This window comes from Peromyscus californicus, unplaced genomic scaffold (assembly GCF_007827085.1).
Source record: "Peromyscus californicus insignis strain IS unplaced genomic scaffold, ASM782708v3 Scaffold_3__1_contigs__length_106647218, whole genome shotgun sequence".
Taxonomy (NCBI): domain Eukaryota; kingdom Metazoa; phylum Chordata; class Mammalia; order Rodentia; family Cricetidae; genus Peromyscus; species Peromyscus californicus.
The window spans coordinates 55,105,016-55,121,001 of record NW_026294551.1 but is presented as its reverse complement, the minus strand read 5'-3'; the positions used below and the strand labels follow the sequence as shown (position 1 = coordinate 55,121,001).

At 46.2% G+C, this 15,986-nt stretch overlaps 1 protein-coding gene across 1 annotated transcript in view; it reads right to left on the bottom strand.

The window, feature by feature from the left end:
* Nucleotides 1-12,609, bottom strand: part of Glp2r (glucagon like peptide 2 receptor) — a 54,729-nt gene extending 42,120 nt beyond the window's left edge. Inside the window, exon 1 of the mRNA XM_052758219.1 lies at nucleotides 12,421-12,609. Within this exon, the coding sequence (XP_052614179.1) occupies nucleotides 12,421-12,609 (189 nt within the window). The remainder of the gene's footprint in view (nucleotides 1-12,420) is intronic.
* Between the last annotated feature and the right edge of the window lie 3,377 nt (nucleotides 12,610-15,986).

The window sequence follows — 15,986 nt, the reverse complement described above, 5'->3', positions numbered from 1 at the left end:
CTATCCTCTGTGATGTGAAGGAAGACTGAGTGTGTGTGTGTGTGTGTGTGTGTGTGTGTGTGTGTGTGTGTGTGTGTGTGTTCAGATGATGGGTAAATCACTCAGTCCACACTGAGTTGTTGTCACTTGGCCACATCTACCCTAGAAGCCCCAATAAAGGTTTTCCTACCTGAAGGACCAAGTAGGATACACAAATGAGATGTGGAAATTTGCCCTAACGGTCTGGTCCAGACCCTCTACTTCCTACACTAACAGTAACTATTGGCCGTATTTAATTAATCGGTACCCACCCTACCCAGGAAGCACTTCCTGCTGCCCAGCTGACATCTCAAACAACAAATTCCAGCCAAGCTCTTCACCTTCTCCAAATCTGCCCCGCTCCAGTGGATGACAAACCCATCCTGACATCCCCTAGCCCAGAACCTTAGTCTCTGCTCTCTCTTTCTGCCTCTAGCCCCACCTGAACCATTAGCGAGTTGTATTCGCTTTCACATAGATCCAAGATCTGAACCTACTTTCTATATCCCCCTTTCTACCTAATTAGAAATCTTATTTCTTCCCTGGCTTATTGCTAACTCTGCTGATGGTACTGCCCTCACAGCTATGGACAGCCCAGTTGCCATGCTTCAGCTCAAAATCCTCCAAGGGCTTTCTAAGCATAAGTGAGAGTCCTTCTGTGGCCATCCACAAAGGCTTGTAGGAACTGGGCTCCAAACCTCTCTGCCCTCGCCTCATATTGTTTCTCTTCCTCCTTAGCTCCATCTGTGTGTATCATCTCCCCTTCTTGGAGGCATGCTCCTCTCCAGCACAGGCCACTGTTTATTATGTGCTCTCTCCGGAACACAACCCCTTTTGGGCTCAAACTCTTAAGTCTTCAATGAGGTATCATTTTGTCATTGAATCATCTTTCAGCTACCCATGGCCCCCACCCCAGTCCTCCCATTCCATCTCCAGCTCCATCGTGTCTACAGTATATCACATCTATACTTAGAGAAGATGCCCATGATCATTGTCTGCCCTTCTTCCTACAATGTGAGCCTTAGGAGAGGGATTTTATTCTGGTTTGGTCACTAATAGATCCCAAACATTTAAAAATGGTGGTCAGCACGCAATGGGTACTTACTAGATAGTGTTAAATGAAAAAAATTACAATAATGCCACTTGGAACCTGTGCTGTCCACGACAGTCATAATGCTCTGCTGAGGACACAGCTCAAAGTTGAGCTGGGAAAATGTGCATGAAAGTGTCATAAATTGTTACAAATGCTAAGACAGAGGCTAAGAGAGGCTCCAGAAAGACAGGGGTCCATTGACTTCAGGGGAGAAGCCAGAAGAATTTTCTAGAAGGATGGGAAATTCAAAGTAAGAATTGAAGTTGGGCCGGGCGGTGGTGGCGCATGCCTTTAATCCCAGCACTCGGGAGGCAGAGCCAGGCGGATCTCTGTGAGTTCGAGGCCAGCCTGGGCTACCAAGTGAGTTCCAGGAAAGGCGCAAAGCTACACAGAGAAACCCTGTCTCGAAAAACAAAAAAAAAAAAAAGAATTGAAGTTGGACTTATAGGTAGAGTTTTAAGGGAGTATCCTGAAGAGAAGAGGGAACACAGGCATAGGCTAAGGACAGTGAAGCCATAATGGGGTGCAGACAGTGCAGCCATCATAGAATGGAGATACACAGCTGTAATGGGGTGGGTACAGAGCAGCCATCATGGTATGAGGACCGTGCAGCCGTGATCCCACACTGGAAGAATGAGTTATGGTCCCGGAGGGAAAGAAAGAAATGCTCATATCCCTCCTTTGGGCTATGAGGCTAACACCTCTTTTCAATTGCAAAATTGTTATGTTTTTCAGGCATGTAGGAACCCGAGCTTGAAACTGCCTCCAAAGAAAGATGTAAAAGACCCTGCACCTCACAAAGGAATGGGCCAAGAGACAAAGAACTCTGCCAGGGCTGGAACAGGTGGAGAATCTCACACCCACCATCCCATAAGACCCTAAAACTTTTCAAAAATAGAGGGTTTTAAGACATAATGTCTACCCTACTTTGCTCTGGCCTGAATTGAATAAAAAGCCCTCTGTAACAGGGAACAGAGATAGTAGAGGCCACCTGGAGCTGAATCACCTCCCTCCAAGAAAGGATGGCTGAGCTGTCTGTTAGAACGATGTATCTTCTGACTGTTTCCTACAAGTTGTAAGTCACCACGGTCATGGTGTTGAGGAAATGAGATCTTTCCTGCCATCCCGAGCTGGGCCAAATTGTAAGTCAATCTACTTCCCTTCTATAATTTCTAGTTCCTAATTTCTTTTGGAAACCACGGAAACTGAGGCAGTGGGTAAGGACTGAAATGTCTGGTAGCAACCGCTGAACAGATGGACAAGCCTGGGAGCTATTCATTTTGGCTGCAGGGGAAGAGAGAAAGCAGGACAGGATGCCACAGAAGGTCAGCAGGGCCATGTTGCAGAAGGTCACAAATGCCATTCGTGATTCTCGAGATGGGGAGCCAACAGTGGCTGGCATTTTATAAAGCTTTATAGGAGGTGGTGGCAGGGGATGAGATCTGAGGCTGGGGCAATAAGGATACCAGGAAGCAGCTAGGTGAGATGAGGCTGCTGAGCTACCACAGCACCATGGGGGAGGAAATGGAAGAGAACCAGGTACCAACCGGATGATGCGGAGTTAACACAGGGCCAGGGGGAACATGAGTCCACGCCTAATGGGGAAAAGAGGAGGCTCCTGCATTTGTTTCTCCTAATCTATTTCCCACTTCTTTCTGTCCCTCAGTTTCTGTCCCGTCTGATGTATCTATCTATTCCAGTATGTTCTCTAAACTTTTCTTTTTCTCTCCAATTTCTGACTCTGCTTGAACCCAAACCAATGCCACCTCTTTTTGTGGACTGTTCTGGTAGCTCCCAGACGCTCCCTCATAATCCCCCCTGCATCTCCCAGTTCAAGACCCCGTGCTGCAAATGATGACTTCCCAAACTACATTTCTCTTGGGCCCCTCTCATGCCTTGACGCCTTCTGTGGCTCTGGGTCATTCTCCTCTGCCCTACAGTGCACTACGGTTTTCTTCCTTGCTGGTCAGGTCTAGATCCCAGACAACCCATCTGTCCATCATCTGACTCCCTCTGTGCATCATAAACTCATTTCTATGATCCCATCTCAAAGAATTCACTTGCACCTCTTGATATTTGGGATGATTCTTTTCCATGTTCTTTTTTGGACTTTAGAAATCCATTTGGATTCTAAAATTGAATATAAAAGAATGTTGAATGAGAGAGTCAGTTCCCATGTTTTACAAACCAAATTCCATTTAGTACACTCCAGCAACTAAAAGCCCAAATTAACTTCTTTGTAGCCTTGGGTTTAGGACCACATTTTCTTCCCTAGGTGGAATGAATCTGGACTTTTCAGTTACTGGGAAGGACAAAGAAAATGGTAGAGCTAGAGGTTGTGTCTGTCCATGCACCATGGATGACCTTGTAGTATATGGAGATCTGAATGATCTAAGGGCAGCAAGGGTTTCAACCTTGGGACTCCGCTTCAGCTCTTACTTCTGAAGTGGTTACTAGGGTCAAGCTCTGTCAAAATGATCTTGAGAGTCAATTCACTTTACAGCCTTCTCTGACTTCCAGGCTCCCAATTTCACAGCCAATGTTCTTCCCGTCTCTCTTGGAGCTGGTTGCCATGAGGACTGTCTTCTTGAACCTTCTAAACCTCTCTGAGCCCAGAAAGCTCTTTAGTAACATCCCTTGGAATTCAGAGCCCAGAAGTCAGACTCAGTCCCTCTGTTCTGTTGGGGGATGTTCCTAGAGACCTCAAGACTGTGGTTTCCCTGTCTGGAAAGTTATTGAATTCTCCATCCAAGTTCCATGGTTCGACAACACCAATTTAATGGTACTTCTTTCAAAGCTGATATAAAGAAAGGCTTGGGATTATTTTTCTCTGCACAAGAAGCCATACGTTGTACAAATAAAAGCTTCCCAGTCTTTCTCATGTCCTTTTCCTCCAAATGACCAAGGTTGAAACCCTTGCATCCTTCCCACAACACTCAGGTTCTGTGGGAACTGAATCTGGACTGTAATCTATATGTTAGCCCAAAAGTACTGTATAAGTGGAGCAGACAGGAGCCTACAAATTACAGGAAGACAGGGGGAATGAAGGGTATAGTTCAGTGATAGAACATTTGTCTAGCATGCATGAGACCCTGGGTTTACTTCCCAGTGCGTAGAAGGGGCAGAGGCAAAGAAATAAGATACAATACAGAGATTATACAAGAATACCTTTATGAGGCAAGAAAATCTTAGGAGAATCTCTTGGTTAGAGTTCTGCCTAACTTCCCACTGGCTGCTCTACCAGGAGACTCTTTCCTTCAAAGGAACTGTCAGAGAGTAAGATGAGACCCATTACCTTCACTCCACCAAGGCAAGTATGAAGGGCAGGGAACAGAGACATTTCCAGGAGAAGAATGAGGCCAGCACACCAACTTATCGAATGTTCCATTGCAAAATATTCCTGTGGGGAGAAGAGAAGGCAGAACAAATGTCAGTGTTCTCACACGGAGTCTTCTGATAGAATCAAAAGCTCCAGAAGCTTAGAGCCTACTTTCCCATCTTCGGAAGCTGGTGTAACCTTCACAGAGACCAACACAGACATCCTTCTCTCTAGAGCAGTCAAGAATGAGGAGTGACTGGGGAACACAGGGATGCTGAATGTAGCCCCCAACACTGCCTTTGTCTACCTATTTGACCTCCGGTCACTGTACATGCCATGCTGGTTTTACTCTGTTTTTTACTAACTAAACTCATGGGAACTCAGGGTCAGGGGAAAGCTGTTTGGAGGTTCAGCCAGTGACTTTTATTACATAGTTAAATGATGGTCAAGTTTTCACCACGTTGAGTATAGAACAGAATTACTGCAAAATGGTGGATGGATTTAAGGGGCTCTGTGGAGCTGCAGCTCTTGGTTATATCTAGCACTATTCTACACATGTGTAGCTCTCCATTTGAATATTAGTTCAATAGTTATTAGAGGAGCTTGGATCATCTTAAATTCAGGAGATGGTTTATATATCAGTTCTTGATAACTAGAATGTCCAAACTTAGAACACAGCCTGACAGATCTCTAGAATTCATTGGAGGTGTTTCATACCACAAGCTCCTGGACGTCTCAGAAGCCAAGCACCGCCCTTCTCACACCTCTTTCTTATTAGGGTGGAACCCAAGGGCTTATTGAGGTAAATAAGCAGATTCTTGACATTAAAACCCTACAGACCTGACCCAGATTGGCCCAGTTATGAGCTACTTCTCTACTTCGGGTCACTGCCAACCTGGTTGCCAGGGAACAACACTTTCTCTGCTTACCTAGTTGCTCTGCTCACAGTCCAGCTCCATATGAAGATGACCTGCCCTGCTTTGACCTCAGAAGTAGTATTCCCTTGAAATGAAAAGTGAATTTTGTAGTTGGCATCAAGCCTGGGCAAAGGGGTTGTCACAAAGGGTTAGGGGTGACTCTTGAAGGCTGTTGCTGGCTTGGGGTCAGGTAAGCAGGGAAAATAGAGTAGCTTCTAGCACTGCTGGGCAAACGAATGAAATGATTGACAGGTATGAGGAGGATGAAGGGTAGTCTTTATCTGTTCTCCATCCATGATGCTTAGAAGCACTTTATGGTCTTGTTTTCATTGATTTGGCTTGTTTGTTTTGGTTTGTTTTGGTTTTGGTGGAAGTAGTATGTGTGGATTCACCTAGTACGTCAACATATGGACAGGCGAGGCTGTGGACTGGCTAACCTACAACACACTTGCTAGAATGCTCTAAACATAGTGTAGACTGGGAAAGAGAAATTGTGTTATTGTTCAGACCCAGCTAACACCCCCAAGAGATGGGGAACTCCACATACCTAAATAGCTTCCCAGGCCAACCTACAGGAGTCACTCATGCTGGGTGGCAAGGCAGTAAGTGTGTTGTGGCAGACTGCTTCAATCAGAGCGACTTCACCATCTTATCTTACCATAAGAAGTGAGTTTATATTTATCATCCCCCGCCCCCGCAGCCTGGTTAGACTTTATAATTGTCCCATCCAATGGGACATGGAAGAAATGACACGGGACTATCAAGGCCCATTCACAGAGGGAATATGGCTTCTGGTCATGCTAACCCTTAAGAAGCAAAGCCATACACTGCAAGGAAGCCAAGCCTCCACAGAGAGGTCAGGTGGAAGCATTCCGGCTACCAGTCACTACTTTACTCTAAGAACCAGTGTTAACCAGCAGACATGGGCATGAAAGTGCTTTTAGTGATTTCAGCTCCTAGTCTTTGAACCTCCTAGCTCCATCCCAGATATTGCAGTGTAGAAAGAGGCCATGTCCAGTGTGCCCTGAATCCTTACCCCAGGGGAACTGTGAGATTATCATAACTGTAAATGATTATCATTGTTCTAAGCCACCATGATTGAGGGCAGCTTGTTACACAGCCACAGGTAACTAACGTGCATGCTTACCAGAAGGTTTATTGAGCAAGTCTGTAAGACACTTCTCCCTGTACTGAGTCCACTTCCGAGTTGTCTCCTCAAGGAGAGATCCTGTAACCTAAGCACACAGAAACATGGTCACAGCCAGGCATGGTGGTGTGCGCCTGAAATCTCTGCACTCAGTAGGCTAAGGCAGGAGGACTACGAGTGCTGGGCCAGCCTGAGCTACATGGTAAGACTCTCTCTTAGAAACAAACCGAACCAAACAAACAAACAAAAAAGATCATTACCGAGTAGCTGCGAGTCCAGCTGTGGGCCTGTCTTCTCACACCCTGGCCTTCTGAAGTAGCCCATACCAAGAAATAGAATTTCCTTGGTGTCTTATGTTCTACTTAAAAATAATTCTGAGTTTTGCATTTACTCCATAATATAACTATAGTTGTTTTGACAAAAATATGATTTTTTTTTTCAAAATCTTTAAGGTGACATTTCAAGGGAATGTAAAACAGCCAGGCCAAACTTTCACACACTTGCACAGAAATGCTTGAGTGCTCCTGAGACCATGCAGTTCCTCAGAAAAAAAAAGCATCTTGCTGAGTGTGAGTGTGTGTGTGTGTGTGTGCGCGTGTGCATGTGCGTGTGTGTGTGTGTGTGTGTGTGTGTGTGTGTGTGTGTGTGTGTCCAGAACCACCGAGGAGACACACCCCTGTCCTGAGGCCTCGGGATATGTTTCTTTCTGACCTTGACTGTCTTGTCCATTGAATCTTGGGGATGCAGCTCTTTTGAGGGCTTTCCAGTAACGAAAGTTAGTCTACCAGCCTCTCGCTGTGAACCTAGACCCCCTTCTTTCCATTTCCCAAAGGGCCTTTCTCTTCTGCTGTTCAGTGGAGGCATCTTGCTGAAGCACGCTTTGTGTGTCAGCCTTTGTGCTGAGGAGGAGGAGAGGGCTACGAAGATGAGCAGCCTCCTGTCTCTAACCAGTAAAAGGGATTCACAATTTGCTAAAGATTCAATAGGTGCAGCAGTGAGGTACAGAGCAGCCTCTAGAAAACTGGGAAATATTTCCCCTGAAGACGTTCAGGTTTAATTAAACATAAATCAACCGCTGTCCCCAAAATAGTGAGCCCATCTAGAACTAACTGACGGTTTGGCCACCTAGGTAGTTTGTCTAATCTGCCCTCCCTCCTCTGCTCAGTGCACCCCTCCCCCAACGCCTTGGCAATCCCAATGAGGTCTGTGGGTTTCTTCTATAGCTTTCCTAGAGGATCACAACACACACACACACACACACACACACACACACACACACACACACACACACACACGTACACACGTTTTGGAAAAGGGCTTGTGCTGTCATCATTGGTCCACAGGTTTCCAAAATTTCTCCGCTCGTGGCACCCTTAACTATCTCAGTAATTTTCCAAGGCATTCCCAGACCAAAATAAAAAAGCTAAGGCCCTGTTTATTAAGTAAGCAAGTCCCTAGAGTTTGTAAATATTTATATCTTAACAACTTTGAACCTATCGGGCATTGCACAATTTCTCAAACTTTAGGATGGGATTAGACATCACCACCTCCATTTCCTGTCCCATGCTGGTTCTGTTCTGTTTGGTACTTGCTTTTTTAGCACAGTACCTGCAGACCACCATGTTTTTCATGGTCTAATAGTAAGTCAAGCAGACATGGTGTTATGGAGCACAGCTATGACATGGGCATGAAAGTTATGGGAGGGGGAGGCAGGAGGATCAAGAGTTCAAGTCCAACCTTAGCTACACTGTGAATTCAAGGCCAACCTGGGCTACATGAGACCCTGTCAATTAATTAAATTCAGGTCTTAGGATGCAGCTCCTCCCCATGCTTATCTGACATGTGCAAGGCCTGGGTTCCATCCCCGCACTACAAAAACAGAAGAAGCCATGAATATCTTGAGCTAAGAGTTTGCATGGTGTCTGGAAAGTGACACAATCACTGTTTCCTCCAAAAATCAAAATTTCCCATAGCACCCATTGAATTCACCATGGTGCCCTGGGCACCTTGACACACAGTCTGGAGACTATGAGATTAGCCAATAAGGAAGAACCACGAGGATACAATAGCTGGCACTTATCTCAGCTTCATTTTCCAATGAGCGTTGAATCTCTGCTAATAATGTCCCTTTCTGGTTGGACCCCAAGAGGCACCAAGTAAGTTTATTAAGATATTGTTTAATGAAATGATGAATTAATAACTAATCAACAAGTTTCCATAATCCTCAAAGTCATGAAAGTCAGACCCTCCCTTGCCTAAAGAGCTATTTGTGCCCTGGGGCTCCTTCCTCAGACCTACCTAAAGGAGAGACTATGAAATCAGTCTTGGGACTAAAATTCTCCTAGCTCCCTTGTTCTTTGCCAGGACTGATGGTGATGGTGAAAGCAGAAAAGCAGGATAGTCGGACTGGAGAGTCGACTTTGTTGGTAGAATGCTTTGCCACACAAGCTGAAAGACTGACTTTGGATTCCCAACACCCATGTAAAAAGCCAGGCGTGGGGGGTACATGCCTGTAATCCTAGAGTTACATGCCTGTAATCTGAGAGTTAGGGAGGAGGAGACAGAGGGAGCCCATCTTGCCGGCCAGCTAGTCTGGCCAATTCAGTGAGATCCTGCACCAGTGAGAGACCCTGTCTCAAAAAAACAAGGTGGAGAGCAACCGAGGAGGACGCCTGGCATCAACTTCTGGCCCAAGCATATGCACACTCATACACACAAACACACACACACACACACAAAACACACACACACACACACACACACACACACACACACACACACAGCAGAAAACAAGTTAGAGCTAAAAAAAACAAACCAACAAAAACAAAACAAACCACTGAATGTGATCAGCCTAGGGGAGCTAGGCAAACTCTGCCTTCCCAGGAACTTATTTAAAACACATCAGAAAGATGGGAGGCATGTCTAAAGCCAACCTCAGCTGAGTTCCCAGCGTAATGAGGAGAAGAGACGCACAGAGAGGTCCAGCCTGACCTTCATTCCTCTTTCCTTGCATAGGCAGCGTGTATCCATAACTGAGAAGAAATCAAGAAGGTGTGTGTGGGAAGAGAGCCTTTATTGACCTGCTTACGCAAAAATCTTTCTTCCTTTGTTAGAGAATGAGTACACCACAGAACAAAGAAAGGGAAAGGCACGGGGAACCAGAAACAGGGGAAAGGGGGATCACACCCTTCATCCCCAGGGAGCACCTTCCCTTCCAGACCCTTCTTTCCACACATGTTTCATCTTGCTTACTTTTCTGTTCTGTTTTATTCTAACCAAAAAAAGGAAGCCATATTGTCCTGCAAACTTTATGTTTCTACCTAGAAGACACATCCATTTCAAGATATACTTAAAAGTGCTTTATTGTTGCTTTTATTCAATATCCCATTAATTGCCACACATAGTTCAGTGAACCAATGTGATACAATTTAATTTTTAAATCCTCCAGCATAGAAAGTCAAAGTTACTTTCAGATGCTGCTACTGGATATCTGTGATGAAAACCTTTGTAGGGTGCATGTGGAGCACAGTTCCTGGGTCAGGGAATATACACATTTTTAAAGGTTTTTGATAATGTACCACCAAACTATTTATCCTTGCCAATTTAATTTTTTAACCCTGCACCATTTCATACATCAACCATCAATGTATAAAATCCACTTCTCTGAGTACCTTTAATAGTTTTAGTGCCTAATGAGGTAAATGAGTAAGTGGGTGGGTGTGAGCAAGCACTACTCTGCCGCTTGCATTTAGAAATTAAAGTATCTCTGAGAATTTCTCATTAAGTGAATTTTATGAAGACTTCCTGCCAGCACACACACGCCACAGTCATTTATATCTCCGAGTAGGGAACTCATGTGTGAGTGAATTTCATGAATGTCTACGCAAAGCCTAGTAATGTATAAACATCTAAAGACTCTGAGGTTAAAGTTGGATAATCAAGGGGAGATTCATCAGAGTCACAGCCACAGGCTGCAGAACAGACAGAGCCAGGGTCTCTGAACACACAGTCCAATCCACAAGCGTCAAGGAGACCCTCCCCCGCCCCCAGTGCAGTTTTGATATGGAAACACCAGAGTAAAAGGGCGAAGGTATGATTTGGTCAGCATTGTCAGCCAGCCTGAAGGACTGCAGGCGCTGCTGTTATTATATATAAATAGTCATATGTCAACAGCTCCCAAGAGTGCTAGAGAAGACAGAACACAGGGCCACCACCCGCCGGGTAGACACAATGGCTCCCCGGCTCATGAGTGTACGTGAGGGAAGGCAATCATGTAACTCCCTGGAGCTTTTTGCCCATCTATTTAATGAGTTCAATAGTAATATTCTTCTCATGGGCTGCCTGTGAGCATTCCACAGGATAAGGTGTAAGGAGGTATCTTCCAGTTGTACGGTCAGGGCTGCAGCAGTGTGGGTGTGTGCTGGACAGTTGGACACATATGAATAGAAAATGAGCAGAATGCAGCAGTTAGCCAGATGCATTGGGTTTTTAGAGGGATACCCAGAGACTGCAAGCAAGGATGGCATGCCACCAGCTCTCCCTACAATGGCACCACCAGTTACAGTGCAAACAGCAGGCCAAGGTCAGCTGCTCCTTGGGGATATAGTCCCCTCGTAAGACTCTGCCACCATAGCAAGTTTCCCCAAGACCACCAATTGTCCCCAAGTTGACAGTACATGAAGGATGAAGGCAGCCCAAGGGAGAGCTTGGATGCAGCCAGTCAGCAGCAACGTTGTTTGCCTGTCTAGTCTCCGGCAGAAGGGCTGGGAAAGGGGACATTTATGAGACCTGGCACCTCTGCCCTCCCTGGATGCAGCCTGTTTTCATTCTGAAGCTGCAAATGAGGACTAGGAAGCAGAAGGGGAAAGACAGTCATCCCCTACAGTGTTTTCTCTACCGAGGTAAGTGGAGTCCCTTCCACTACAGCTCTGAAGAAACGAGACCTGGGAGAGGGAAGGAGAAGGCCAAGGGCTAACCTCCTCCGATAAGAGTAAAGCAAGCTACTGAAAAGCCTAACTAGAGGCATCAGTTAACCACGTGCTCGCACACCCAGAGAGCCCTCCGCCGTCCTACGGTGGGTCTGTACTGATGAGTGTGGAGCAGTGTCACAACCCCCACAGGCTCCGTTTCCTCCTCTGTAAAACGGGGTTAACAAGAGAGTCTCCCTCGCAGGGGTGCTGAGAGCACAGGATCATAGAAACGGGGATGCATGATACCAAACTCAGTGCCACTTGGCTATTGGTGCGTTCATGCCCTTTATGTTTTTGCTGCTAAAATTTAGATCACAAAATAAATATAGCATGCATAACTTGTTGTTTTAACTTGGATGTAAGTGAGCAGTGGGAAAGTGTTGGATGTGTGGTCCCCAAATGTGACTGAGGGGGAGTTCCAGTTGGTGGGATCACTGTGATTTGTAACTTACATTGGTAGGTCTTTGGATTCTGTGTCTTTTAATATTATAGACTATAGAATACAATAAAGAAAAAATTCTAAGTATTTGCAATAGGAACGAAGGAAAAGAGAAAAGAAGAAGAAAAAAGGCACTCCCTGTCACCACTCAAACCCAGGAATGTGCACTTCCTGTGAGCATTCAAACCAGGGAGAGTGTACAGGGGGATACAAGCAGCCACTCATCAATGCGGACGTGGAAGATGATTCTAGAAGGATGTAAAGGGAAGACTGGGACACAAATAATTTGCGCTTCATTATTTCAGCTCTGTAAAATAATGCACAGACAAGAGATTGAAAAAAAAGCCAAAATATGAGCAGTGAACAGGACGCTGTGGTTACGGCTGAGCATCATTTTCTTAATATGGTTTTCTTCTTCCCAGATTGCCTACAAGGGGCTTAAATTGCTTCTACAATCAGAAAACATGCACAACTCATAATATTAACAAGAAGAATGAGGAATAGAATCTGCTCTTACTTGCTTGATGGAAACCAGCAGAAGCAGGGTGAGGAAGAGCCTCCTAGGGCCCCAGAGCAGACGCATCCCGTGGGACTGGAGAGGACCGGTCCTCTGGGCTGCAGGGATGCCCATCGGCTGTGTCCGCATCCGGGGCACAGGCCCCTCTCTCGTTCTACTGGGCACTGCCGGGCTTGGTGGGGGCCTCATCCTCCGGGGTGCCCTTTCACAAGTGCAAGCACATCCTTCCAGCACTCCAAGATGTACCGCAGGCGGTGGCCTCCTGCATTCCTCCTTGTCCAGAGAGGAAGTGTTTGCACGAGTCCTCTGCAGGCCGCCGAGTGTCTGAGCTGCTCTACAGCGATCTACCGAATCTCCAAGTTTCTCATCCCCCGCCTGCCCCTCCTAAAATCTTGGGAGATTTTTCCCAGACCTACCCCAAGACGGCTATGCTGCCTAGGACTTCCTCAGCAGGCCCAGAAGAAAAAGTAAGGCATGCTTTCCATCCTGAGGGGGATTTTTCCCAGACCTACCCCAAGACGGCTATGCTGCCTAGGACTTCCTCAGCAGGCCCAGAAGAAAAAGTAAGGCATGCTTTCCATCCTGAGGAGTCTGCTCCATGCACAGGGCCGGACTGAGGTTCCGACAGCTGGAGAGGATGGGTCGGTATGCCAGGTGGGTATCTTTTATGCCAGTATTTCTTTCTAAGGCATCAGGTTTTCTAAACTGTGCTGAGGCTAGCCACAAAGGCAGGGCCACCTCTGAGCTCTGATTATGCCAAGGGAACAAGGACAGTTTGCCTGTCTCACAGCCAACACCTCCAGACCCAAGGTCTGTAGCAAAAGCCCATTCAGTGTTGAGAGTTACATCTACACAATAGCAAAACAATGGGTAGAAAGCGCAGAGGTTGGTGCCTCCCAGTTGCCCACGTGTTAGGAGCAGGCTGTGGTGCTCTGAACACAATGTTGCTCTGATCACCTGGATACTTCTGTGGAATTCATGACCCACCACTTACTAACCAACACCCTACCTTCCCACTGCAGTTTACAGTTACAATATCTTCCATCCCCTGTCCTGTTTCACTTGAACTCACACGTATCCTCCCAAGGCGCCATTACTTCTTCATCTGAGAGCTGAGAAATAGTGGGTTCAGAGAGGTTAAGTTTTTTTGTGCAAGGCTACACAGCAAGTCAAAGAGAGAGCCAAGTCTTCTAGCCAAGTCACCTGATCACGGCTACCTGGTCAGAAGCTGTCCTTTACCACTCTGGCCTCAGAGCAAACTCCTAGCCAGTAGCAGGGTCTTCTCTGTCTCTAAGGCTTTCCTTGGGTCCCTCACCCCTCCTCTGTCTGGACAACTCCCAGAATTCTCTCCACCTTTTCCAGTTGGAGGCCCAAGTGGAAGGTGATAGACAAAATTTCAGAAAGGCAAGAGTTAGGAAAGGCAGGTTTCTGTCCTCCCCCCTCGCACCTCTCCTCTCCCTCCCTCCTTCCGTTCCCCCTCCCTTCTTTTCTCCTCCACCTCTTTCTGTTTTTTACACATTTGAATTAAATCATAGCTCGTTTCCATTAGCTATGAATTCTGAACATTCAGGGGAAAACGCATGACCACCACTAGATAAAAGACCCTAGAAATCTTAAAACCCTCATGTGGCAAGCATTCAAACCTTAATAGTCAAAAGATCAGTCTGGAAAGGACTCCCAGACGGGCTTTTGTGCTGGTGTGATTTCCAGAGGCAATGTGGTCATCTCTTTGGGAACACAGAGAATGGGACAGAGTGGCAGGGAGGAAGGAAAGTGTGTGTGTGTGTGTGTGTGTGTGTGTGTGTGTGTGTGTGTGTGTGTAAAATGTGACTGTAAAGCTATTCTACACACATCAAAGGGAAACTTCCAGGTTGCATGGTGGGGGATAAAATGCCTGCTTTGTACGAATATTCCACCTTGCTTCTTTAAATGTTTCTCAAAAGCATTTTTCCTGATTTTTCCCCCCTGAAAGGACATGCCTTGGCTAACTTCCCCACCTGCTACCTATTGGAATGGCTGCCATCTAGTGACAAAATGTGGTAAGCCTGTCTGTGAGGGCCCTGTGTGGTTTCTAAGGCTATGGAGAGCACAGAGTACAGGTCCTCAGGCTTTGCCAGCAGGGAAGAACAGATGGGAGGAGACACACAAATGTCACTGCCCGTCTACATCTGGACATCTCCAGGGCTGCCCCACACATAATGAGGAGCCCAAAATCTTCCAAGGCCACAGAGGCTCGCCATTCCTTCCTGCCTTCAGGCTTATTGAATTTCTTATGTAAATTTTCACTTTTCCCAGAGTTTCTAATTGCCTTTTCTTTCCTCATCCTAAAAACATTTGGTTTAGTTTGTGTTTTATTCCTCAGACCTAAGTAAAAGACAAGGTTCCTGGGAGACTCCACACTCCTTCCCAACCCTACTGGAGACTTGGCCACCAAGGGGCGGGGCCTAGCCTTACCCTCCCAAGGACTTAAGGATCTTCAACATCACCCCTCCTGCAGTGACCCATTCTTTGAGGATGTGCGTGATGGTCGAGGGCTTTGAGTCCCCTGGATGGTGTGAAGTTCTGCAGCCAGCTGAGCACATGTCCCTCTCCGCTCTGCACATACACAGACTTTGAGGCAAACTGCCTGTGTCTTGCTCCTCTGAGTCCCTGAGCTAAACCCTCTGCAGTCTCTTTCCCAGGGCTGGGTAAGAAACCGGCCCAGAAATTCCCCAAGTTTCCATATTTCTTGTATGTTTACTCTTACATGCAGATCCTAACTTCTAAGGCTTATGTATGCAAACAGAGGTTTGTGAGAGTGGGTGTGAACTACGAAACTAGACGGCAGACCATGGGGCGGGGCGGGGGGGGACGGGACAAGAGAAGTTAGGAACGTGGAGGAAAAGGACAAAAATCACATATGTCATGGGAGTAGAAAGGAAGTGACTGGGGGTGGGAGGGCAGGAGGAGGGCGGATGGGAAAGAAGGTAGAAAGAGAAACAACAAAAGCAAATTTTTTTTGGAAAATGTCATAATGAAACCTAATTATTTGTAAGCTAATTTTTTTTAGAAAGCATTTCATGCTTCTGAATCTAACACCAAAGGCCTTCCTCAATTCCAAAAGTTAGAGTGGAGTGGGCCATCCTGACACCCACCCAAATAGTCTCAGTCTTTGGTCAAAACCAGTGTTCTCTATAATTGTCAAAGGAAGCAACCCAGCTGTCCATCAAGAGATAAACAGACAAACTAGTTGTGATACATTAAACACAAGGGAATATTATTCTGCCATGCAAAGAGTCACAAAGTTTTTGATGGATACTACAACATGATGCAGTTTGAGGATGTTACACTATGTGAATAAGCCAGGCATATAAGGATGAATAAATACTGCATGGTTACATTTCTATGTGGCTTTTTGTAGAATTCCAAGACAGTAGGGACAATTGGAGGCTGCCAGGAGCTCTGAGGAGAGAGAATGGAAAGTTGTTTAACAGTGATAGGGCTTCGATTTTGGATTTTGCAAGCCGAGGGGAGCTCTGGAGATGGAGGCAAGGGCTGCACAGCAATGTGACCATGCTCACTGCCAC